The sequence below is a fragment of the Leptodactylus fuscus genome, chromosome 1, assembly GCF_031893055.1.
Source record: "Leptodactylus fuscus isolate aLepFus1 chromosome 1, aLepFus1.hap2, whole genome shotgun sequence".
NCBI lineage: Eukaryota > Metazoa > Chordata > Amphibia > Anura > Leptodactylidae > Leptodactylus > Leptodactylus fuscus.
Window position 1 is genome coordinate 129,104,960 of NC_134265.1, and position 25,215 is coordinate 129,130,174.

General features: G+C 40.4%; 1 protein-coding gene across 1 annotated transcript; it reads right to left on the bottom strand.

Annotated features, from left to right (window-relative positions):
- Positions 1-2,984: 2,984 nt before the first annotated feature.
- LOC142203538 (olfactory receptor 6B9-like) lies at positions 2,985-3,914 on the bottom strand. The gene has a single exon (XM_075274419.1). The coding sequence runs from the start codon at positions 3,912-3,914 to the stop codon at positions 2,985-2,987; it is 930 nt and encodes a 309-aa protein (XP_075130520.1).
- Positions 3,915-25,215: the final 21,301 nt, after the last annotated feature.

A 25,215-nucleotide genomic window follows, 5' to 3' on the forward strand; every position in this document is an offset into this window, starting at 1 on the left:
AAAAAAACAGTTTTGCCGCAGAGAGCATAAAACGCTCACCGTCGCTCACGGCCGGATCCCATGTAACAGGTTTCCGTCTTCTGCCGGCAGAAGACGTAAACCTGAGTACGGAGACTGAACGCTGGTGTGAACCCAGTGTACAGTGTACACTTTCAGGTTTATTGCAAGGGGCTGATAAAAAAAAATATATATATATCATGTGAAAAGTTTGGGAATTGCAGCCATTTTTCTACAAAGTTAATTTTTAATACTTTGTAGAGAATTCTTTGCAGGCAATAATTTCCTGAAGCCTGCAAGCAATAGACATCACCAACTGCTGGCTTTTCTCCTTTGTGATGGGTTTTTCTTCACCATGGAAAGGATTTTGTGATCATCCACCACTGTTGCCTTCTGTGAACGTCCATCCCTTTTTTGAGTTATTGCGCTCTTTTTTTTTTTACTAGAATGTACCAAACTGTTGATATGGGCACTCCTAACATTTTAGCTATCTTTATTAAGTATTTCTTCTGTTTTTTAAACATGATGATCTGTTTCAATTTCACTGATAGCTCCTTTGACCGCAAGTTGTGGGTTCACACCGACAACACCCATATTGATTATATGACTGTATCTTGAATATTTTTTGGTAAACAGCTAAAATGCTAAAACTTACGTTACTGTCCAAATATTTCTGGACCTAACAATACATAACAAAGCCCCTTCAGCCGATTCTGTACTTACATTGCATATCACCTTTTGTAGGAAAGGTAGCTCCATAGAAGTGGTGGTGCAGAATCAAACAGTCAAGTCAGGGACACAAAAATATGCAGCTAACAGGTTTATTTACATAAAAACAGGAAAAATAAATAACCCTTCACTTCAGGCACAAATAAGCAAAACAAAATACAGCCTTAACTTCAGGCAAATATGAAAAATTCCTGCTCGTCCGAGAGACTAACTAATCAGAAGTTATAACCTAACTGTATGTGTGGCTTACTATCAGCCACACAAAAAAACACACAAGCACAAAAATTGGTCTCACCAGATTCAGGGTAACAGGACAGACCCAGTCACTTCTTTTCCTCCCAAGATCTGCCCTGAAGTGGAGGCTCAGCGGGCTTTTATGGCCCAATAATGAGCCTATGACCCACGCATAAGTCAGGAGTCTGGGGCTGATATAACGTGATTCCAGCACTTTGCCTTTCACCTTCTCACACTTTACTTTAAAGTACATTATGCAGCATTTCACTACCTATGGTAGATATTCTCCATACCATCACTTACCTTACATTTAAAGAGGCTGTGTCACTAAACGCACGACTGAGAAAAAAATTAAACCAACAACACAAAAATAATTTTTCAAAATGTTTTTATTGTGAAAAAGTTGTAAAACATAAAAAGTGTTAATATCACTGTAATTGTACCATGCCAGAAAATAAATAAAATGTCATTTCCGCCATGCAACACAAAATTAAATACACAAAAAGCCAATAGTGGAATTACTGAATTTCCACCTCAGCATCACAGAAAGTAATAATAAAAAATAATTAATAAGTTTTATGTACCCACAAGTGGTGCCATTGAAAAATACAACTCATCCCAAATAAGCATGTATCTGCCAAATAAAATAAATATTTATGGGTTGTAATACTACTAAATATGAATACACAAAAAATGTCTTTTAAAAAGGGCCCAAAACTGACTGGTCCTAAAGACTTGTTATCACTCCTGAAGTTTTTTGTAACAAATATTTGTATTCCCCATAAAATAAGAATTCTGGAGCATCTTTTGTTAGAACTCTGTGTTATGCCATTTTTTGTGATATTCCTTATTTTATTTCTGATATTATTTATGAATAAATTTCCAAGTGAATGTTACTATTCCACTTTTCACAAGGGGGTGTCCATACACTGGACATTGTCTGGTCAGTGCTGAGAGTGCTTTGTCAGGGAATTTTATCACCCAATATACTCATAAATTTCTATAAGGAATAACAACACAATGTACATTTCTAAGAAAAGATTTGGTTTTCCATGGGTAATGGAAGACTGTACTTCAGTGATTCCCAAAGTGGTACAGGGGTCTCAGCCGTGACGCAAATTTCCATCGATAGATCTAATCTTCACATTTTTTGCTGAGTTTTGGGAATATGGTAGAAATGTAGCAGCAGGGGGTGCACCGAAACCAGGAAAATTTTGAAAGTGGTCTATGAGAAAAAAAAGTTTGGGAACCTCTGCTGTACATAAACAGATTTATCAAGTGAGATAAAAGGTATTCTACAGGCGTGTTTTTCACAGAACGTTCACAGAGCTTTTCTCTGCAGACTTTCTGCTCCTATTATACCTGTAGAGAAAACGCCAGTGTTTCCGTACATACTGTATAATTGACATTCTGTGATTTTCAAAAATGTAGCGTTTCTGCTGCAGGATTTTTTCTGCAATGTGTGCATGGGATTAGTCAGAATCCCATCCACTTTGCAGGTAATGTAAAACACAGCACTTTTCTATTGCGTTTTCGTAACCTAGGGCCCCAGCTTTGCAGTTTATCTTAAATGTAAAACATCCTTTTGTAAATGTATAATAGAGGTGAATATAAGAAATATTGATATACATCATATTAAAGAGAAATGCCTCTTTCTCCAGTCATCAGGTTTCTTTCCTCTTTCCTTCTAGAAGTTATGTCTAACATAGAATCTATGTGGATCTATATGTCTCTAGTGGAGACTACAACTCTGCTGCTAAACTCTGCTACACTCAATGAGAAAGATCATTTTTGGTACTGCTACTCTTAATCTGTAGGGTATGTGTGAAGTTAGGTACGAATGACTGAATTTATTAGCGATAAGATTACAGTTGAAGGGAAGGGGGAGGAAAACAGTTTGATAAGAGGAGAAAGAAACATTTTTCATATATAACATTTTTATCAAATATTTACCTGTACTATTCATTTATGAAAGCATGTTCTACTAGCAGTATTCATTAAGATATCCTTATTGTCTTGTCTCATTAAAGGGGTCTTTCTTTTATAAATAGTATTTTTAAGGCAGTTTTAATATTCTTATTTCGAAGGCTGTAAATAATAGGATTTAGTAAAGGAGTCACCACGGAATAAAAGACTGATACTATTTTGTCATAACTGGATGTATTAGCTGAGGGTCTCACATACATGAAAATAATAGCACCATAAAAAATACCAACCACGGACAGATGCGACACACAAGTAGAGAAAGCTTTTTCTCGACCATTATTCGTCTGGATCTTCAAAATTGTTGATATTATAAACAAATATGAGATTATTGTTGCAGAAAAGCAGGTTAAGATTATAATCCAGGCCTGACCAAAAAAGCATTTCATAGCCAGAGTGCTATCAGAACAGGATAATTTTACAAGGGATCCAAAATCACAGAAAAAGTGATCAATAACTTTTTTTCTACAAAAATACAATTTTGACACAAAAATTGTGGGTAAAAGTGGCATGAGAGAACTGGTTATCCATGATGTGAGTGTCATGGTGTAACACAAGTTGTGAGTCATTATGGATGTATAACGTAAAGGATGGCAGATGGACAAGTAGCGGTCATAACCCATCATGGCAAGAAGTATGTTTGCCATACAGCCAGACAATGAAATTAAATAAAACTGAATTATGCATTCATAGAAGGAGATATTACTTTGTACGCTAAGAAGATCCGCCAGCATTTTAGGGACGATGACAGTGGTGCATCCGATTTCCATTAGCGAGAAGTTGGAAAGAAATATGTACATAGGAGTATAGAGGCAGGAATTTTTCCTGACTACAGTTATTATGAGGAAGTTAGCTGCCAATGTAATAACGTAGGACATCAGAACTAAGGTAAAAACGATAACTTTTATGTTCGTAGGAAGAGGGAATCCAAGAAGAGTGAACTCTGTGATCTGTGAAATATTCAGCACCATCATCTATACCTAGAAGGATAGATACACAAGTTTGGTGAAATAAATAAAAAGTGACTTTAAAAATGTACATGTTTAAAAATAATTTTGGATTTCATGACATTGTTGAGTACCTAAGAATCTGCAGGGCTTTTTGATTTTTTTTTTTATAACGCCATGCAGAAAATGCACCAAAATTCTTCCAGTGCCTCCCGTAATAGATTTGGTATACGTTGCTAAAATTGTTTGATGCTGTTTCTGTTCTTACACAAAGTGTGTGTCCTACCATGTGTCCTACAATGTTTATGTTGAGAATGTATTATGCAAAGCCTGAAATCTGCTGATCAGTGGCGTAACTATCGTAGAGGCAGCGGAGGCGGCTGCCACAGGGCCCGGGCCATTAGGGGGCCCGGTGACAGCCGCTACCGCTGCGTTTTTTGGGGTTTTTTTTTAAATAGGCCGTTACGGGCCCTATTCACTTGCCGATCCTGGCTGGGCCGGGATCGGCAAGTGACACTGCGGGCCCCACAAACACTATCATTATACTCGAGGGTCTTTGCAGGTCTTTGATCGGCGGACCGGGAGAGGTAAGGGAACCTAAATATACTGTTACCTCTCCACGATCCTGCCAGGCCTCCGTCATTCGTGTCTGACGTCTCTGACGTCACATAACCCGGGCCTGCTTCCCGGGTCATGTAACGTCCGACGTTATTAAAGCAGGACAAGAGCGGCGGCCGACAGCATAGGAGCCGGGGGACAGGTAAGCAACTGTTTCTGTTTTTTTTATGTTTTTATTCCCCCGGGTCTCCGATTATTATACTCTGGGGTCTGAAAAGACCCCAGAGTATAATAATTGTTTATGGGTGTCCACAGTGGGACATAATACTGTATACAGGGGACACTATTGGGGATAATACTGTGTGCAGGGGCCAATATGGGGGATAATACTGTGTGCAGGGGACACTATTGGGGTTAATACTGTGTGAAGGGGACACTATTGGGGATAATACTGTGTGCAGGGGCCACTATGGGGGATAATACTGTGTGCAGGGGACACTATGGGGGATAATACTGTGTGCAGGGGCCACTATGGGGGATAATACTGTGTGCAGGGGACACTATGGGGGATAATACTGTGTGCAGGGGCCACTAAGGGACATAATACTGTGTGCAGGGGCCACTATTGGAGTTAATACTGTGTGCAGGGGACACTATTGGGGATAATACTGTGTGCAGGGGCCACTATGGGGGATAATACTGTGTGCAGGGGACACTATGGGGGATAATACTGTGCGCAGGGGCCACTAAGGGACATAATACTGTGTGCAGGGGCCACTATGGGGGATAATAGTGTGTGCAGGAGACACTATTGGGGATAATACTGTGTGTCCAGGGGACACTATTGGGAATAATACTGTGTGTAGGGGCCACTATGGGGGATAATACTGTGTGCAGGAGCCACTAAGGGACATAATACTGTGTGCAGGGGCCACTATGGGGATAATACTGTGTGCAGGGGACACTATTGGGGATAATACTGTGTGCAGGTGACACTATGGGGGATAATACTGTGTGCAGTGGACACTATGGGGGATAATACTGTGTGCAGGGGCCACTATGGGGGATAATACTGTGTGCAGGGGCCACTATGGGGATAATACTGTGTGCAGGGGCCACTATTGGGGATAATGCTGTGTGCAGGGGCCACTAAGAGACATAATACTGTGTGCAGGGGCAACTAATGGACATAATACTGTGTGCAGGGCTACTAAGGGACATAATAGAGTGCGGAGGAGGGGGTCGGTCGAGGTCTTCGGCGTCGGTTTGGGGGGCCCCATGTCAAAAGTTCACCACGGGGCCCCGCCATTCCTAGTTACGCCGCTGATGATGATGATGTCAAATGAAAAGTGCAACCAATCTGATTTCTCATATCTGAATTGCTTCCATTGGCTTCCAAATGTAATAGAATTCCTATTTGAATGTACCTATTATATAAAAGCAATGTTAGATATATCGGCCAGATACATTATTTGCTAGCACATAACCATACCTCCCAACTTTTAAAGGAGAGAAAGAGGGACAAAATGTTGGCAGGTCATGGCAAATTTAGCCCAAACCACTTTTAAATTGACTAAACCCATTCCAATCCATTTCTCATTGGGTACAACCTGCACCCCATATAGTCTATGGGGCCAATGTGTTTTCACTACACACCGCTTGCAAATGCGTGGCAGATGTGTACCAAGGGTAAGTCCTACATCCACTGCTTTCTAGTTAGGCTTATGTCACTGGCAGTATTTCTCAAAACACTTTCTTGGAGTTTGTAGACTTCTAGCTTCTTTCTTAGTTTTCTAAAATCTTGCTTATCTTTCACTTACTTTGTCATTGGTACTGATGTGTATCCTGGCTGCTGGCTGTTTTTCGAGCCCACCATACCAGCATAAATAGAGAAGAAACCAAGTCATAATTTCCTGGCTGCCCTCCCTGGATGAATTTTTACAGGAGCTTCTCCTCATAAGGAGAATGGAAGCCCTGGTTGCGGAAGATTCCCCAGATCCCTACAAATTTGATGCTTTTTGGCAGCCCTGGGTGGTGTTTCAGGAACTGTCAGAATTTTCTTCCTTTTTCTCCTGATTGGAGGAACTTTCTTTTTTTGCTTCCCTCCTCGAAGATTGCTGGTGGTCTTACCCTCTTCCCGATGTTTTCTCTTCCCCTTTTCCTCCCCCTTCTTCTTGGTCTTTGTCTCCCCTGTGAATTTTCTTATTTGTTTGTTTCATATTCTTACCTGATATTATTTGTTTCATGATCTCGCATTCCTAGGCCCTCATACTATTGTCTGTGTATCATGCCTTAAACTGCTGGAGGGGTCCTCCCCTGGCCTTTTGTTCATTGGTGAGCCCTGCGTGCCTTGTAGCTTTGTTTTGTTTATATTGTGTTCCTTTTCATTTTATTTCTTTTGTTCCCCTTCCTTGTTTTTTATTGCTTAAAAAAAAACCTTAATAAACTTTGATTACACATAATTTCCCAGCTGACCAAAATCCTGCATATAATAGCACACAAGGGTATGCATGCAGTGCTAAAACTTAACATTTCATTCAAAATTTTAAAAAGCTCCAAATACAACAGACATTGTATTAATATAGGCCTATAATCATATACAGACTAATCTGCAAAACCTGGTGACAAAGGATCTTAGATACAGGGGCAAATATATCACACATGAGTCCCAAAGAGCCTGCAATATAAAGGAAAAAATGATTCAAGCTTACCAGACAAGGGGATAAGACCGGGTGGTAGCATAGTTGGGATATTGAGGCAAATGTACACTGTTCCTATTATGCCATAGGCAAAGTTGGTATATTGAGGCAAATGTACACTGTTCCTATTATGCCATAGGTTCCTCACCCTGGGGCATAATTTGACTCCTGTCCTTACAAGGGCAGTACCCAGGCTTACCCTACAAAAAAAGCCCTACTGTTAGGGAAGTGCCAGGACAGCAATTCCCCAGTAGCTGCTGGAAACCCTGGGAAAGGGCACAAGAGACAGTGAGCCCTAAGCTGAAACCCCCCACTGTCCCTTCCTGCTTGCCTGGTCCTATCCTATGTAATAGGCAGCAACTGGGCGACGGGTCCTACCTATATACGTGAAACACAAAACGCAGACAAGACAAACAACACACAGGGAGGTGAGCAAGCCAGGGTTCGGTAACAGTTGAGTTATGCAGTGCCAAATCAAAATCCACAGAATAGTCAATAAAGAAAGCCAGAGGTCGGAAGTCAGTAATATAATAGTAGAAGAGAAGCATAGCAGGGACAAAGTCAATAGCCAGCACGTCTATGTGGGCTGATGGCCTGTATATAGGAAGCCAAAGACCTGCCCTAGGCTTGATTGGAAGACAGGCTGTCAGTCACATGGCAAGACTAGAATTAACCATCTCATGAACAGAGGCAAACAAGGTGAAGGAGATGGGTGTAGTGGAAATTCAATTACAGAAATAGAGCTGTGTCCACATAGTGCAACCAAAAACTCTAAGCAAGGAATCAAACTCAACACGCCTCCTGCACCTCAGCATGCGAGCAGAATGTGGCGCAGTGACCTGAACAGGCAGAGACGTTACACCTACTTGTTCCTGTCTTTTTGAGCAATCTGTCTGCAAACTGCATTACAGGTGTAGGAGATACTAACTGGACTCTTAACAGTCACACTTAAAAGTTGCAATAAACTTCTACTTTACTTTTTTAATGGTATTTGTTATCAGCTATAGCATTGTTGCAGCAATGTTCAAGCTAAAGGGGTGTGACATCTAAACTATATGTAAAACACAAGTACTAAGAAGACAACACATTGTTCAGCATTTACAGTCTTGGTGGCAGATGACCCTGTCTGTCCCCTGCCACCAGCATCTATCTATACTTTGCTGCACTCCTATTTCCTTTCCTCCTTCAGCTACTTACCAATAATTTTTGTAGTGATACTATCTCTAGATCTGCATCCTCAATATTAGGGTCCATTCACACGGAGTAAATACGCGCTCATTTTGGCAAAATACATGTGTAAAAATAAGACTCCCATTGACTTCAGTGACATTTTACACATGTATTTTGACGTGTTTTTTTATGTGTTTTTTTACACGTGTAAAAAAATGTAATTGAAGTCAATGGGAGTCTTATTTCTGCACGTATATTTTTTACACATGCATTTTGCCAAAATGAGCACACATTTACTCCGTGTGAATGGACCCTCAGCCAAACAGACATGTTTATAGGATTTTAAGCTCAAGACTAATCTGCCTGCCACTTTTCCTCCAACCCTTTTTAATCCACCACCACCCACCCCTCTTCATTGGCCCTGGTCAGTGAGCATGAAACTATACTCAGCAAAAAATAAAGTAAAATGTATCATTGTTATCCCCAGGTCTGAAAATGCTTAAGCTATTAAAATATAAAAGTATTGATCTTATATGGGGAAAACCAAAGTGGAAAAAAAATCTAAGTGCTTAAATAATTTTTCTGTCAGTTTAGCTTCCAGACACAATTAATAAAGTCATCAAAAAGTTAACAATGCTCCAAAATGGTGTAAATATAAACTACAGCTTTTTATGGAAGTATAAAAAATTTTGGTGTCAAAATAATGCAAAACAAAGAAACTTTTAGTGTTATTTTTAAACACAACAAAAACTATATAAATTTGGAATCACTGAAATTGTACTGACCTGCAGCATAAAGGTAACCTGTCATATGTCATTTTTACCATACAGTAAATGCCGTAAAAATAAAAAACAGTCCAAAAAAATCGTATAACTCTTTCCACTTCCTTCCCTCTAATAATTTCTCCAGTTCTCTAATATATTTAAAGGAATATTAAATATTAGAAAATATAAGAAAATAAAGAAAAAAGTTTTTGAAAGGCTTTGGAAAAGTACAAAGTGATAATAAAAATGCAAAGTAAAAGAAAATGGAATCCCTTTTTCCTCTTTAAGTTGTGAACTATATGATAGATACCTGTTACATTATAGCACGTCAGAGTCTGATTTTATGGATTGTTGGATTCGTCTTAATAGCAAGTCTGCAGAAAGTCTTGGAGTCGAGGAGTTCTCCGGTCTCCCTACTTCTAATGCCTCCAATAGCTACTTATAATTACTTTGTTAATGTCTCTGAGGGATTTGCCCATAGGGAGATCTTCCAATAACAATTGGAAAAATACTGACAGCTGTTAAAAATATATATTTAAATATGAGTTACAGATAGATGTAATTTACATTTGTCTAATAGTAGAAGATGCAGTTACCATGAAACATGGCTTACTAGAATCAGGGCATTGTAGCACTCTTTTATCAGCGCATATTTCTTCAATTCTGTTTATTTGTGAGTTGAGGCTTAAAACGTACATCATTGGCATCATTAGATGACCTGCTATGACTCTAACAGTGTTTGATCAAATAATTGTAATAATTTATTAGAGATCTACCTTTTGCCATTCCTCAGTTATTCCTCCTACAAATGTATAAATACATTTACAACTGGGTGTTGCCAGTTTTGGGGGTGTAACACTATACACTGTGACACCTTCCAATAAGTCCTGACTGTTTTGGAACACAACCCTTTGGCAAGCAGAATGGTATTGGCCAGGGGTCAACTGAGTTACTACACTGCTCAAAAAAATAAAGGGAACACTCAAATAACATATCCTAGATCTGCATGAATGAAATATTCTCATTGAATACTTGTGAGACCATATGCTTGTGCCATGGGTTCCTCCTAATGCAGGACAATGCCAGACCTCATGTGGCTGGAGTGTGTCAGCAGATCCTGCAAGATGAAGGCATTGAAGCTATGGACTGGCCCGCCCGTTCCCCAGACCTGAATCCGATTGAGCACATCTGGGACATCATGTCTCGCTCCATCCACCAACGTCACATTGCACCACAGACTGTCCAGGAGTTGGTAAAAGCTTAAGTCCAGGTCTGGGGGGAGATCCCTCAGGAGACCTTCTGCAACCTCATCAGGAGCATCCCCAGGTGTTGTAGGGAGGTCATACAGGCACATGGAGGCCACACACACTACTGAGCCTCATTTTTACATGTTTTAAGGACATTACATCAAAGTTGGATCAGCCTGTAGTGTGTTTTTCCACTTTAATTTGGGGGGACTCCAAATCCAGGCCTCCATTGGTTAAGAAATTTTATTTCCATTGATGATTTTTGTGTGATTTTGTTGTCGTCAAACCCAACTTTGTACAGAACAAAGTATTCATTGAGAATATTTCATTCATTCAGATCTAGGATGTGTTATTTGAGTGTTTCCTAATTTTTTGGAGCAGTGTAGTATTCAGAATCAAAAACTGGTGAACGGCTCAGGACTGAGTAATAAGAGAAGATGTTCCGGAATTGTTCTTTTAGGATGGAGTCTTTTTGTTTTCTGCTACACTTTTTTGCTGATGTGTTTTGATTTGTGTTTTATTTTTTTTATAATAGTGGCATCCTTTACTTTTAGAGATCTAAAAAAAATTGGTTTAAAAAAGTATACTGAATGGTATATTTTTTTAAAATGTCACTGTATGAAATAAAACAGTCCGACAATCTTTCAGCCTACAATGGTATAATGGGGGCTTATAGGTCCATTTAACAAACGTGTTTGGGTGCTTTCCTGACACATATTTTAAACCATGGGAGAACACAATATAAAATGAGCTTTATACCCTAAAAAGGTGCTTCAAAGTATGTATGCAAGATTATTGGCTCAAGTTAAGTCAGAATTTTGGTGCATTTATTTTAGTAAAGCTCCCTATATGTAAATTATTATTAGGGTATAAAGTAATTGGGGGAGGGCTTGTTTCATTTAATGTAAAGTTAAACATGAAATAACTTTTAAAATACTAGTCCTGATTTCAAAATGATTACTCTTCCAGGTATATAGATACTATTTATACTCATGTGCTATTTAAAACTCCAGTCAGGGGCATCTGCAGGTTCATGGGGGTAAGGGGAGAACATGGAGCAGGGAGTGTATCTATGGGGAGGGGGCAAACCATACTCCCACACAGTATAACACCACCTTTACTGGCCCTCACACACTATATCTGCTCCTTTATTGATCCCCACAGAGTATGGTGGCCCCCATACAGTATACTGGCCCCCATATAGTATACTGCCCCCTTTATTGTACCTTACAGAGTATATTTCCCTATTTATTGGCACCCATACAGGATACTGCCCCTTTTATTAACTCCCATACAGTATATTGCCACCTTTCTTGGTCCTGACACATATATCACCCATTTTGTTGACCCCATTCAGCATGTCTCCTTTATTAGTTCCCACGGAGTATATTGCTCCCTTTAGTGGCCCCCATACAGTATACTGCCCCCTTTATTGCACCGCACAGAATACATTTCACCTTTATTGGTCCATATACAGTATACTGCCCAATTAATTGGTTCTTACACAGTATATTGCCCCTTTTATTGACCCCCATTTTTGCTACTGCTTTCACCAAAAATTGATTGGTTTGTCTTCCTGGACATTCCGGGAAATTTCAACCTAAATTGTTACGTTTGTAAAATTTGTAGATCTGCACAAATTAAATCAGATAAACTTGATGGGAAACACCTAGGAAGTAGAGATGTTACTGTTTGCTCATCTCTACTAGGGAGCCATTACTTTCCATTATAGCTGTTTATTGAACACCTATTTCAAATAATTCCCTATGCAGATCCAATCTAGATGGGGGGGCACTGACAATCAGTAACAAGATATACAAGAATATAGTCAACGGGTGTTCATTAAAGAGGCCCAGAGGTTGTCCAACTTATACCTTCTCCGTAGAGAGGATTTGATCTCACTCAGACGCATTAAGATATGATGTATGGCAAATGATCTGTACACCAAGTGTCATCTATGGTTTGATAAGTCTGTTTTTTCACCATTATCCTTGATTAGCGAAATTTCCCTGAAGTATCTTTATATGTCTTCATTTTAGTATTGTAATTGTTGTTGTTGACGGAGTAGATAATGTGCGCATTCTGCTGAGTTATCATAATGGTCTATGCAAAATATGACATTTAGATACTCCAGCCTCTTATAAGAGAATACTCAATGGGGGGCGGGTGGGAAGGTATAGGGGATAGCTATTTGACAGTTTGTTTTTCTTTTGTGAAACTGACAAAAATTTAATAAAAACTACTTAGTTTAAAAAAAAGATAAATTTTATTGCAGATCACAAATATAGAACATTCTATAAGAGAGAATATAGAAGAGGCAGCTAACCTAAGACATGGCTTACTTGAATCAGGCATTGTAGCACTCTCTTATCAGCACATATTTCTTCAATTCTGTTTATTTGTGGGTTGAGGCTAAAAACGTACATTATTAGCATCATTAGATGACTTGCTAGGACTCTAACAGTGTTTGATCAAATAATTGTACACCCCATAACATAACAATTTCTAAGCATCTTTTATTAGAACCAAAAAAGACCTATAGGATGGCACTGCTGGATCTGTAAGCTATGCTTCCTGGTGGGCTGGAGGTAACCTTGAAGATATAACCTTGAAGATAAAGAGCCGTGGAGGTGCTACACAACCCGAAGCAAGACAATGTGAAAATGTTGAAAAAATAGAAAAATTGGAAGGGCACTCACCACATAAAGGCTCATCTTCATAAAAAGACTTCTTTATTTAAGTTTCACATCTTAAAAGCAATTTTCAAAGGGAGGGAGAGACAGCATCAAAATGGCAAGAAGGCAACAGCCGTTTCTCGCAACTATGTGCGCTTTCTCAAGCCTCAAATGCAATTGATGAGCGAACACTAGAATGTTCAAGGTTCAAAATCCGATTCGAACAGCCGCACACTGTTCGACTGTTCGAATGGGTTTCGAACCCCATTATAGTCTATGGGGGGGAAATGCTCGTTTCAGGGGTACACAACATTCGATCAAATTCTACTTACCAAGTCCATGAGTGAGGGTCCAGCTGGATTCTTCTCTCTGCGCAACGTCCCCGCATCCTCTTCTGGCCTTGAATTCACTCTGCTAGGCATCGGGCCTAGGCAGAGCCAACTGCGCATGCCCGCGCTACAATGGCCACTTACAGTGTAAGCGGACATTTTCTTGTAGCGCGGACATGCGCAGTCGGCTCTGCCCAGGCCCGATGCCTAAGCAGAGTGAGTGCAGAGCCGGAAGAGGACGCGGGGACGCTGCGCAGGTAGAAGACTTCTAAAGGTAAGAGAAGAACCAGCGTTGATTGGCAATGTATAGCATTCGGCCAATCAACGCTGGTTCTGCATCGAATCTTAACTTCGAACAGCTAGTAGTATTCGATCGAGTATGAGTATTTCGAATACCGTAGTATTCGATCGAACACCTACTCAATCGAGTACTACTTGCTCATCTCTAATAATAATAATTAATATATATATGGCATAATTGAGTGTGCTACATCTATAAGTAAATGTTTTAAATTTGTTGCAACTGATGATATCTCTGGAAATAATACAGGTAGAAACAATCATCTTGTTGTCATATACAAGTAGAGAACCTCACCTTTGCTATGACATATTATATTGTTCTGTGTTTTAAAATGACCAAGATGAAACTGTCTGAATTAAGTGACAATCAGCCTCAGCTTCCCTGCTATGGGGGAATTGCTAGATGAATAATTCTCCAGTAGCTGCTGGTGAAACCTGGGGAGAAGGGAATGATAAGACAATGAGTCCTAAAACTGAGCCCATCCCCAGTTCCTGCCTATTTTCCTCATCTACTTTAGGCAGTAAGGGTCAACTTACTATGATAGTCCCTTCCTATGATAAAGTGATAACACAGAACACAGAGAAGTCGAACACAAAAAAAGGGATGTAAGCTTGCCAAGGGGTTGGAACCAGTTGAGCAACGAGGTACAGAGTCGGAATCCAAGAGAACAGTCACAAGAAAAGCCAAGGGTCAGAAATATAAATACAAACAGCAAACAGTATAGAGCCAGCACACACAGAAAGGCAATAGCAAGCATTAGGGAGTGGGATGAAAATTGTTTTAAAGGAATCCACCCTAGATTTGAATAGCCAGGAAGAATTTCAATCAAAAGCACCAAGCTAACTCCCTAGTAGCCAAAGGAACAAAAGCACTAGCTGGACAGACACACAGCGACGGATCCTCAGCTGTGCTACAACAACAGGTGCAAAGGATAACAACTGAACATGACTCCTGTGCCGAAGCATGTGACCAGATGATGGTGCCAAGGCCCGAACAGACAAAAATGTTACACCTGTATTATACAAGAACCTGTACAACACTGTATGCCGATAAAGAGCAGTGAGATAAACAAGGGATTTAATACAAATGGGATAGAATGTCAATAAAATATAACATTTATTTGATGCCAAAAAATCTAAGGTTGTTCAAAAGTTTCAGAAAGTTTTAAAAGAAACAGGGATCAATCTCAGTTAACATTTATGTTTCGAGAGTCTTATTTTAATTTTTTTTTGTAAATGAAATATTCGAATGTGGACTTTTTAAAAAATATCTTTTTCACTGTTCTTTTTAGGGCTTGCTTTATTTCTTCATTCCTGAGACCGTAGATAATAGGGTTCAAAGTAGGTGTAATGACACAGTAGAACATCGACACTATCTTGTCTACTTGGCTTGGAGCCGTGTGGTCAGATCTGACATACATGAAGATAATGGATCCATAAAACAAGGAGACAACTGTGAGATGAGAACCACATGTAGAGAGCGTTTTTCTCCTTCCTCGTGGAGAAGGTATTTTGGCAATAATAGATATTACCAGTCCATATGATGTATTAATAAAAATAAGATTTCCTAATATGACAAGGCAGGCTAAAAGGAAAAAAACTGTTTCCATCACGTCGATATCTTCAGTGTTACAAAAGTGGTGAAGTAATGGAGAAAAGTCACAGTAGAAGTGATCAATTGTACTAGAACCACAAAAAGAAGACATTGAAAGAAATATGAGTGGCATCAATGGGGCCAAGAAACCCCCTATCCAAGATCCTAAAGCAAAAGCTATACAAGCCCTATGTGTCATAATATTGTTATATCGCAAGGGGTTGCAAATGGCCACGTACCGGTCATATGCCATAGAGGAAAGTAAGAAATTTTCAGCTGAGCCAAACACAAAAAGGAAATAAAACTGTGCAACACAAAATCGGACAGGAATAATTTTATCATCAACGAATAAATCTCTAAGCAATCTGGGCACAGTGACTGATACATACAGTCCTATGAAAAAGTTTGGGCACCCCTATTAATCTTAATCATTTTTAGTTCTAAATATTTTGGTATTTGCAACAGCCATTTCAGTTTGATATATCTAATAACTGATGGACACAGTAATATTTCAAGATTGAAATGAGGTTTATTGTACTAACAGAAAATGTGCAATATGCATTAAACCAAAATTTGACCGGTGCAAAAGTATGGGCACCTCAACAGAAAAGTGACATTAATATTTAGTAGATCCTCCTTTTGCAAAGATAACAGCCTCTAGTCACTTCCTGTAGCTTTTAATCAGTTCCTGGATACTGGATAAAGGTATTTTGGACAAACAATTCAAGTTCAGTTAAGTTAGATGGTCGCCGAGCATGGACAGCCCGCTTCAAATCATCCCACAGATGTTCAATGATATTCAGGTCTGGGGACTGGGATGGCCATTCCAGAACATTGTAATTGTTCCTCTGCATGAATGCCTGAGTCGATTTGGAGCAGTGTTTTGGATCATTGTCTTGCTGAAATATCCATCCCCGACGTAACTTCAACTTCATCACTGATTCTTGAACATTATTCTCAAGAATCTGCTGATACTGAGTGGAATCCATGCGACCCTCAACTTTAACAAGATTCCCGATGCCGGCATTGGCCACACAGCCCCAAAGCATGATGGAACCTCCACCAAATTTTACAGTGGGTAGCAAGTGTTTTTCTTGGAATGCTGTTTCTTTCTGGACGCCATGCATAACGCCTTTTTTTTATAACCAAACAACTCAATCTTTGTTTCCAAAATGAAGTTGGCTTCTCCAAATGTGCTCTTGCATACCTCAGGCGACTCTGTTTGTGGCGTATGTGCAGAAACGGCTTCTTTCTCATCACTCTCCCATACAGCTTCTCCTTGTGCAAAGTGCGCTGTATTGCTGACTGATGCACAGTGACACCATCTGCAGCAAGATGATGCTGCAGCTCTTTGGAGGTGGTCTGTGGATTGTCCTTGACTGTTCTCACCATTCTTCTTCTCTGCCTTTCTGATATTTTTCTTGGCCTGCCACTTCTGGGCTTAACAAGAACTGTCCCTGTGGTCTTCCATTTCCTTATTATGTTCCTCACAGTGGAAACTGACAGGTTAAATCTCTGAGACAACGTTTTGTATCCTATGTTGAACAATCTTTGTTTTCAGATCATTTGAGAGCGGGCTGTCCATGTTCGGCGACCATCAAACTTAACTGAACTTGAATTGTTTTGTAGAAAGAAATAGTCCAAAATACCTTCATCCAGGATCCAGGAACTGATTAAAAGCTACAGGAAGCGACTAGAGGCTGTTATCTTTGCAAAAGGAGGATATACTAAATATTAATTCCAAGTGTTGGAGCATGTGGAAGCCCCTAGAAGGGGCGGCAATCGCATCACTCTACTTAAAAGAAAGGAAGCCTTTTGGATCCACAGATTACAGACGTTGGAACCTAAGGGTCTTAATCGCGACTACGATCTTAATGCCTTCATTTGATTCAAGTTATATGTCCGTTCACTGCATATTCTCACTTGCCTCATGATATTGTTCTTGTCTCCTTCATACAGGCTCGTTGACACTCCGCAACCACCCTCCAGGGTCCGCAACCATAAAGTATCCTTTTTATCTTCATTTTTATTTTAATTGGCATATCCCGGTCTTAGTAGAACTTCCACCTTTTTTCATTTTTCATTTTTATTTATTATTTTTTAATTTTAATTTTTAATTTTTATTTTTATTTTTTATTTTTATTTTTTATTTTTCATCTTTTATTCTTCATATTTATTCTTATTTTCATTTTTTACCTAATTCTTTATTTTTTCTATTTCTCTTCTTTTTTCAAAATCTTTATTTTTTTTCATTCTCTATTTAGTTTATTTTTCTTAAATTTTATCTTTATGTACTTCCCTATTTCTTTACTTCTCTCGTTTTGTCCACATTTCACTACTCTTTCTCTACTTACTCTGCCTTTTCTATACGTATATCACTTCTTATTTCTTCCACAGCTGGTCATTTACTCAGTAGCTGGGTTCATTACCTGTCCTCTTAGCCTCCGACCACTAGGGGCCACCAACTCTACATTATCCGTTTTACTCTGCATAAGATCATCACCTCCTGACGCTCTACACGCAGTTCGGCTCCTCCACGCATGCGCCGCAGTGCCGGCTATCGCCCTTCTATATTGCGCCGCACTGGGCATGCGCGGTCTTCCGTGAACACGGCCGCATCATTCGCACGCTCTGAGCGTGCGCCGGGGCACTCATCTGATTGGCCGTTTGGCCGTTTTATACCGGACCTCCGGCACAGACTGTACGCGCCTTTCTCCACAGCGCTACAGCTGTTATTTCTGTGCCGCGTCCTTCTAATAGTATTGCTACTGACCACCAATTGTATCATTCAAAGCGGACCCTGCAGGCTAACAAGCGGAGGTAAGTTACCTGGACAACGAGCATTATGTCATTTACTATCATGTATGCACTAGCGTGTTCTAGAACCACTAGTACGGCTAATAGCCCCCTTTTTTTCACCTCTGCCACCAATGATCCTACAGTTTTGATGTACCACCTTATTTATTGACAGAATCCAAGTTGTCCCAGGGGTCATCTGTTGAAAAACCGTGTGTATTACTTTATCCTTCAGTGAAAGGTACTGCTTATATGCTTGTCTATTACCACAGATTGTATTATGTTTTACCTTAACCGGACTATCAGTTCTTTAGGAATTCGACATCACTTCTGTCTATACAGTCTATTATTGCTTGTTCCAACTTTAGTTCAGTATACCTCACCACCCGTCACTAGTCATGTGTCTATCTCCCAATATTTGGATATGTCCTGATCCACCATATCAGCATCTGGAAATCTACCATTGTATTCCCTGCCCTTTTACATCTGGGCCTTGTATTGTACATGTTTTGTATATATTGTATATTATGTGCATTTTTGTCTCACTGTATATATTTCCTTTTCTTATATGTAGAGTCTGATGAAGGTGCTTGTATGCACCGAAAAACGTTTCACCTTATACTCTACTTGAAGCACTTATTAAAACACTGCATGATTTTGAAGCACATTCCATTGTGTGACGTTCCATTATTGATGATCTGACTGGGTTGGGACCCTACGTCTACACTACTACTGCATCTCCTACTGCAGCTCTTTTACTACTAAATATTAATGTCACTTTTCTGTTGAGGTGCCCATGTTTTTGCACCGGTCAAATTTTGGTTTAATGCATATTGCGCATTTTCTGTTAGTACAATAAACCTCATTTCAATCCTGAAATATTACTGTGTCCATCAGTTATTAGATATATCAAACTGAAATGGCTGTTGCAAACACCAAAATATTTAGAACTAAAAATGATTAAGATTAATAGGGGTGCCCAAACTTTTTCATAGGACTGTAGCAAATCTCCAAAAATGAGAACGTGCTAATGAAAAAGTACATTGGACCATGCAGTTTCTGATCCCAGTAAGAAACTATCATTATAAGAATATTGCAAGCTATACACATTAGATAGATTGTCAAAAATACAACAAAGAGAAATGGTTGAATATTTTTTGAGACTGGAAATCCCAAAAGGATAAAGTTCGAAACGAGACTCTGGTTCAAAAATGTCATATCTGAAGAGAAATATGCGACATAATCAAAATTATTATTTTCAAATGTATGCGCTATGGGATAAATCTATACACAGTATACAGCCCCTATTGCCACTGTTTTTTTGTTCACCGATTGTTTTCAATCATATTATATGCTACGTATACTGGTACTTAGCCATTTTCCATTAACAAACACAATTTATTTGCTGTTACATGGGTTTGATCCCATTCAAAAGAATAGAGAACAGCACCAAATTTATATTCCCTCTCATCGGATGTAGATTTCAGACACAATTTCCTCCAGTTACACCAATTGTATGTAATAAAACCACAGCAGCAGTTACCAAAAAGTTGGAGCACTATGTGAAATGTATAGAAAACAAGAATGCTATGATTGGGATATAGCCATATTACCATATTTTATTCACAATGGAACATAGAACACATAACAGAAGTGAGGGCCACACCTTCCATGAGGTGTCTTAAGACTACAGCCTCAGGCAGTGCCTCCTGGCATAAACTGAGTGGCGGTATTTTTTTAATCAACTGCTACCTATTAGATTATTCCAATAGGTAGCTGACGATATTTTACTCAACGATCTTTACTCTGTCCAAACAGACCTCTACTTCTTCCTCTAGAGGGTGCTGCAGCATTCTTCAGCATCTGCGCCCTGGAGGTAGAAGGGAAGTCCAGACATGACAGGAGTGGGGATTGGCGAGTAAAACAAACTTGTGAAGCACCAGGAGAGGTTAGTAAAAACAACAAACAGTTATATTTACCTCTCCTGGGCATCCAGAGATCCCCCAGCATCAGGGGCGGATCCAGGGCCGGGCGAGCCGGGCAACCGCCCGGGGCCCGGACCTAACAAAACTCGGGTCGGTCGGCAGGGCAATTGCCGAGGGCCCCAGCACTTGCAGGGGCCGCCTGTCGGTCCTCTATCAGTAGCTGCAGCTCCCTGCACACAGTGTGCTTCACACATATACTTTCCCTATTAGGAAGCACACTGTGTACCTGCAGCAGCGGCTAATAGACAGCAGCCAGCCAGGGAGCTGCAGCTACTGATAGAGGACGCTCCCTCCTCACCCCCCTTCTCTGGCTGCCCTCTGTCAACCAATGAGAGGGTGAGGAGAGCCCAGGAGGCGGAGCTTATCGCTCTACAGAAGAAGGACCCTGCCGTCCTGCATCTTACACATGAGAGGGAGAAGTTCAGCAAAGTGAAAGTAAAGAAAGAACAGGCAGGTACAGGCTGGAGGGGGAGGGGGGTTACTCTGCCTATTAATGTCAGGCATTTGGAGTTATTCATTTAGTTTTGGTAACTCCATGTGCCTCATATTAATATCAACTAACCCCATCATGTCCCTCCCATTAACCCCCTGTGTACTTCACCATAAGGGTTACTGATGTGTGAGATATATGGGGTACTAATCATGAAGATACTTCATTATTTCCTCCATGTCTCTCACATATCAGTAACTCTTATGTGAGGCACGCAGGAGGTTAATGTGAAGGACATGATAGGGTTAATTGCTATTAATATGAGGCACATGGAGTATCTTAGGGGGCGTTCACACGACCGTCAGTGTCCGCTGCTGATGTCGTTCAAAATCTTGCACGGACATTAGCAGCGGACACTAGCTGTGTCCGTGACATTCTGCATTAATTTAAAGGGGCTCTATCAGCAAAATTATGCTAATAGAGCCCCACATATGCGTGAATAGCCTTTAAAAAGGCCCCGTAAATGTTATATTAAACCCCGGTTCCATTTTTAAATAAAAGCATTAAAACATATATGCAAATCTTACCGAACGTGCACCGGGGGCGGGGATGCACGATGCTATGTCATCTTCGGGCACGCCTGCCTCTTCTGTCTTCTTGTAGTAACGCCCTCTGGTTCCGTGTCTTCTTCCGTCTTCTTGTCTTCAAATCCCACGCCTGCGTAGTAGCGCTTCCCTCTGGAGCACTACTGCGCAGGCTCACTTGCCAGTCCCCGTAGAACTACACGAGCGTACTGCACGCTCGCAAACTGCCATTAAGTAAAATGGCGAGTGAGCCTGCGCAGTAGCGGTCCGGAGGGAAGCGCTACTACACAGGCGCAAGATTTGAAGACCTCAAGACGGAAGAAGACCAATAGGAAGCCAGCAGAAGACAGAAGAGGCAGGCGTGCCCGAAGATGACGCAGCATCGTGCATCACCACCCTCGGTGCATGTTCAGTAAGATTTGCATATATGTTTTTATGCTTTTATTTAAAAACGGGACTGGGGGTTAATACAGTCCTATGAAAAAGTTTGGGCACCCCTATTAATCTTAATCATTTTTAGTTCTAAATATTTTGGTGTTTGCAACAGCCATTTCAGTTTGATATATCTAATAACTGATGGACACAGTAATATTTCAGGATTGAAATGAGGTTTATTGTACTAACAGAAAATGCGCAATATGCATTAAACCAAAATTTGACCGGTGCAAAAATATGGGCACCTCAACAGAAAAGTGACATTAATATTTAGTACATCCTCCTTTTGCAAAGATAACAGCCTCTAGTTGCTTCCTGTAGCTTTTAATCAGTTCCTGGATCCTGGATGAAGGTATTTTGGACCATTTCTTTCTACAAAACAATTCAAGTTCAGTTAAGTTTGATGGTCGCCGAACATGGACAGCCCGCTCTCAAATGATCTGAAAACAAAGATTGTTCAACATAGTTGTTCAGGGGAAGGATACAAAACGTTGTCTCAGAGATTTAACCTGTCAGTTTCCACTGTGAGGAACATAGTAAAGAAATGGAAGACCACAGGGACAGTTCTTGTTAAGCCCAGAAGTGGCAGGCCAAGAAAAATATCAGAAAGGCAGAGAAGAAGAATGGTGAGAACAGTCAAGGACAATCCACAGACCACCTCCAAAGAGCTGCAGCATCATCTTGCTGCAGATGGTGTCACTGTGCATCAGTCAGCAATACAGCGCACTTTGCACAAGGAGAAGCTGTATGGGAGAGTGATGAGAAAGAAGCCGTTTCTGCACATACGCCACAAACAGAGTCGCCTGAGGTATGCAAAAGCACATTTGGAGAAGCCAACTTCATTTTGGAAACAAAGATTGAGTTGTTTGGTTATAAAAAAAAGGCGTTATGCATGGCGTCCAAAAAGAAACAGCATTCCAAGAAAAACACATGCTACCCACTGTAAAATTTGGTGGAGGTTCCATCATGCTTTGGGGCTGTGTGGCCAATGCCGGCATCGGGAATCTTGTTAAAGTTGAGGGTCGCATGGATTCCACTCAGTATCAGCAGATTCTTGAGAATAATGTTCAAGAATCAGTGACGAAGTTGAAGTTACGCCGGGGATGGATATTTCAGCAAGACAATGATCCAAAACACCGCTCCAAATCCTCAGGCATTCATGCAGAGGAACAATTACAATGTTCTGGAATGGCCATCCCAGTCCCCAGACCTGAATATCATTGAACATCTGTGGGATGATTTGAAGCGGGCTGTCCATGCTCGGCGACCATCAAACTTAACTGAACTTGAATTGTTTGTCCAAAATACCTTTATCCAGGATCCAGGAACTGATTAAAAGCTACAGGAAGCGACTAGAGGCTGTTATCTTTGCAAAAGGAGGATGTACTAAATATTAATGTCACTTTTCTGTTGAGGTGCCCATACTTTTGCACCGGTCAAATTTTGGTTTAATGCATATTGCGCATTTTCTGTTAGTACAATAAACCTCATTTCAATCCTGAAATATTACTGTGTCCATCAGTTATTAGATATATCAAACTGAAATGGCTGTTGCAAATACCAAAATATTTAGAACTAAAAATGATTAAGATTAATAGGGGTGCCCAAACTTTTTCATAGGACTGTATAACATTTACGGTGCCTGAATAGCCTTTTTAAAGGCTATTCACACATATGTGGGGCTCTATCAGCATAATTTTGCTGATAGAGCCCCTTTAAATGGACATCAGGTGCATTGTTTTACACTCCGTGCCTGTCCTAAAGATGTCCGACTTTTCAAGCGGACAGAAAAAACCTACATGTCGGGTTTTTGTAAGTAGGGCCCCACCACAGTCAATTGCCCAGGGCCCCGCAAAGCCTGGATCCGCCACTGACTAGGTATATGTTGTTTTGGCTTATTTAAGGGGTGCAGTTTTGAAAATGGGGTGATTTATGGGGGGGTTTAATACAAGGGTCTTTCAAAACCCCTTCATAACTGGATTAGTCCCTTAAAAAATGGGTTTTGAAAATTTTGAATATTGTTGTTTCACTTGTAAACCTTCTAATGTCCGTAAAAAATAAAAGGGTGACTAAAGTTTGTTGCCGACATAAAGCAGAGATCTGGGACATGAGAATTATGATATAATTTTGGCGGTCTGACTATCTGTATGCAATGTACATCATTTCAAACTTTATAAAATGCATATTTTTCAAAATTTCCACCAAATTTCCTATTTTTTCATAACTAAACACAAAACATATCTACCAAAATTTACCACTAACATGAAGTATAATCACTTTGGTAAGTTAAAGCGTTCCAAAGTTATTGCCACATAAAGTGACACATGTCAGTTTTGAAAAATCGAGCTTGGTCAGGAAGTCAAAAAGTGCCATCGGCGGGAAGGGGTTAAAGTACATTATGCAGCATTTCACTACCTACTGTACCGTATTTTCCGGACTATAAGGCGCACATAAAAACCTACGATTTCCTCAGAAATCGTAAGTGCGCCTTATAAAAGGCACCGTAAGGGTGTATTCACACTACGGAACGCCAGCGTGTATCACAGCCGTACACGCCGGCGTTACAGCAGGGCTGCCGGACAGTTCCCATTCATTTCTATGGGAGCCGGCATGCGAGCGCTCCCCATAGAAATGAATGGAAAAAAGCAGTCCATTCATTTCTATGGAAATGAATTCCCTTAAAAGTTATATTAAACTACCCCCCCCCCCCCCCCGTTTTAAAATAAAACCCTGAAACAGAATGTGAAACTTACCGAGCGGTGCAGGGTGGGCGGGCGGGCATTCAGGCCTCCTCTTCCTCCGATGTCCTGACCACTTCCTCCGGCGCTCACGAACTGATAATGGCCTGGGCGCATGCGCAATATCATAATGCTTCTACTACGGCTACTGCGCATGCGCCCAGGCCATTATCAGTTAGCGAGCGCCGGAGAAGGAGGACGGAACATCGGAGGAAGAGGAGGCCTGAATGCCCGCCCACCCTGCACCGCTCGGTAAGTTTCACATTCTGTTTCAGGCTTTTATTTTAAAACGGGGGGGGGGGGGGGGGTAGTTTAATATAACTTTTACGGTTGGGCTCTATCAGCATGATTTTGCTGATAGAGCCCCTCCTCGCCTGCCGAGCGCTTCCAATAGAAGTGGCTGGCACGCGGGGGGTTAAGCGGCCGCTGGCAAAGTCTGCATGCCGACGCTTTCAATAACATATAATGCGCACCGGACTGCGCCTTATAGTCCGGTGCGCCTTATATATGAACCGAGACGGACTATAAGGCGCTCATGGGCAATGCGCCTTATAGTCCAGTGCGCCTTATAGTCCGTAAAATACGGTAGATATTCTCCATACCATCACTTACCTTACATTTAAAGGGGCTGTGTCACTAAACGCATGACTGAGAAAAAAATGAAACCAACAACACAAAAATAATTTTCAAAATGTTTTTATTGTGAAAAAGTTGTAAAACATAAAAAGTGTTAATATCACTGTAATTGTACCAACCTAGAAAAGAAATAAAATTTCATTTCCACCATGCAACACAAAATTAAATGCACAAAAAGCCAATAGTGGAATTACTGAATTTCCACCTCAACCTCACAGAAAGTAATAATAAAAGCGAATGAATAAGTTTTATGTACCCACAAGTGGTGCCATTGAAAATACAACTCATCCCAAATAAGCATGTATCTTGCCAAATAAAATAAATAGTTATGGGTTGTAATACTACTATGAATACACAAAAAATGTCTTTTAAAAAGGGCCCAAAA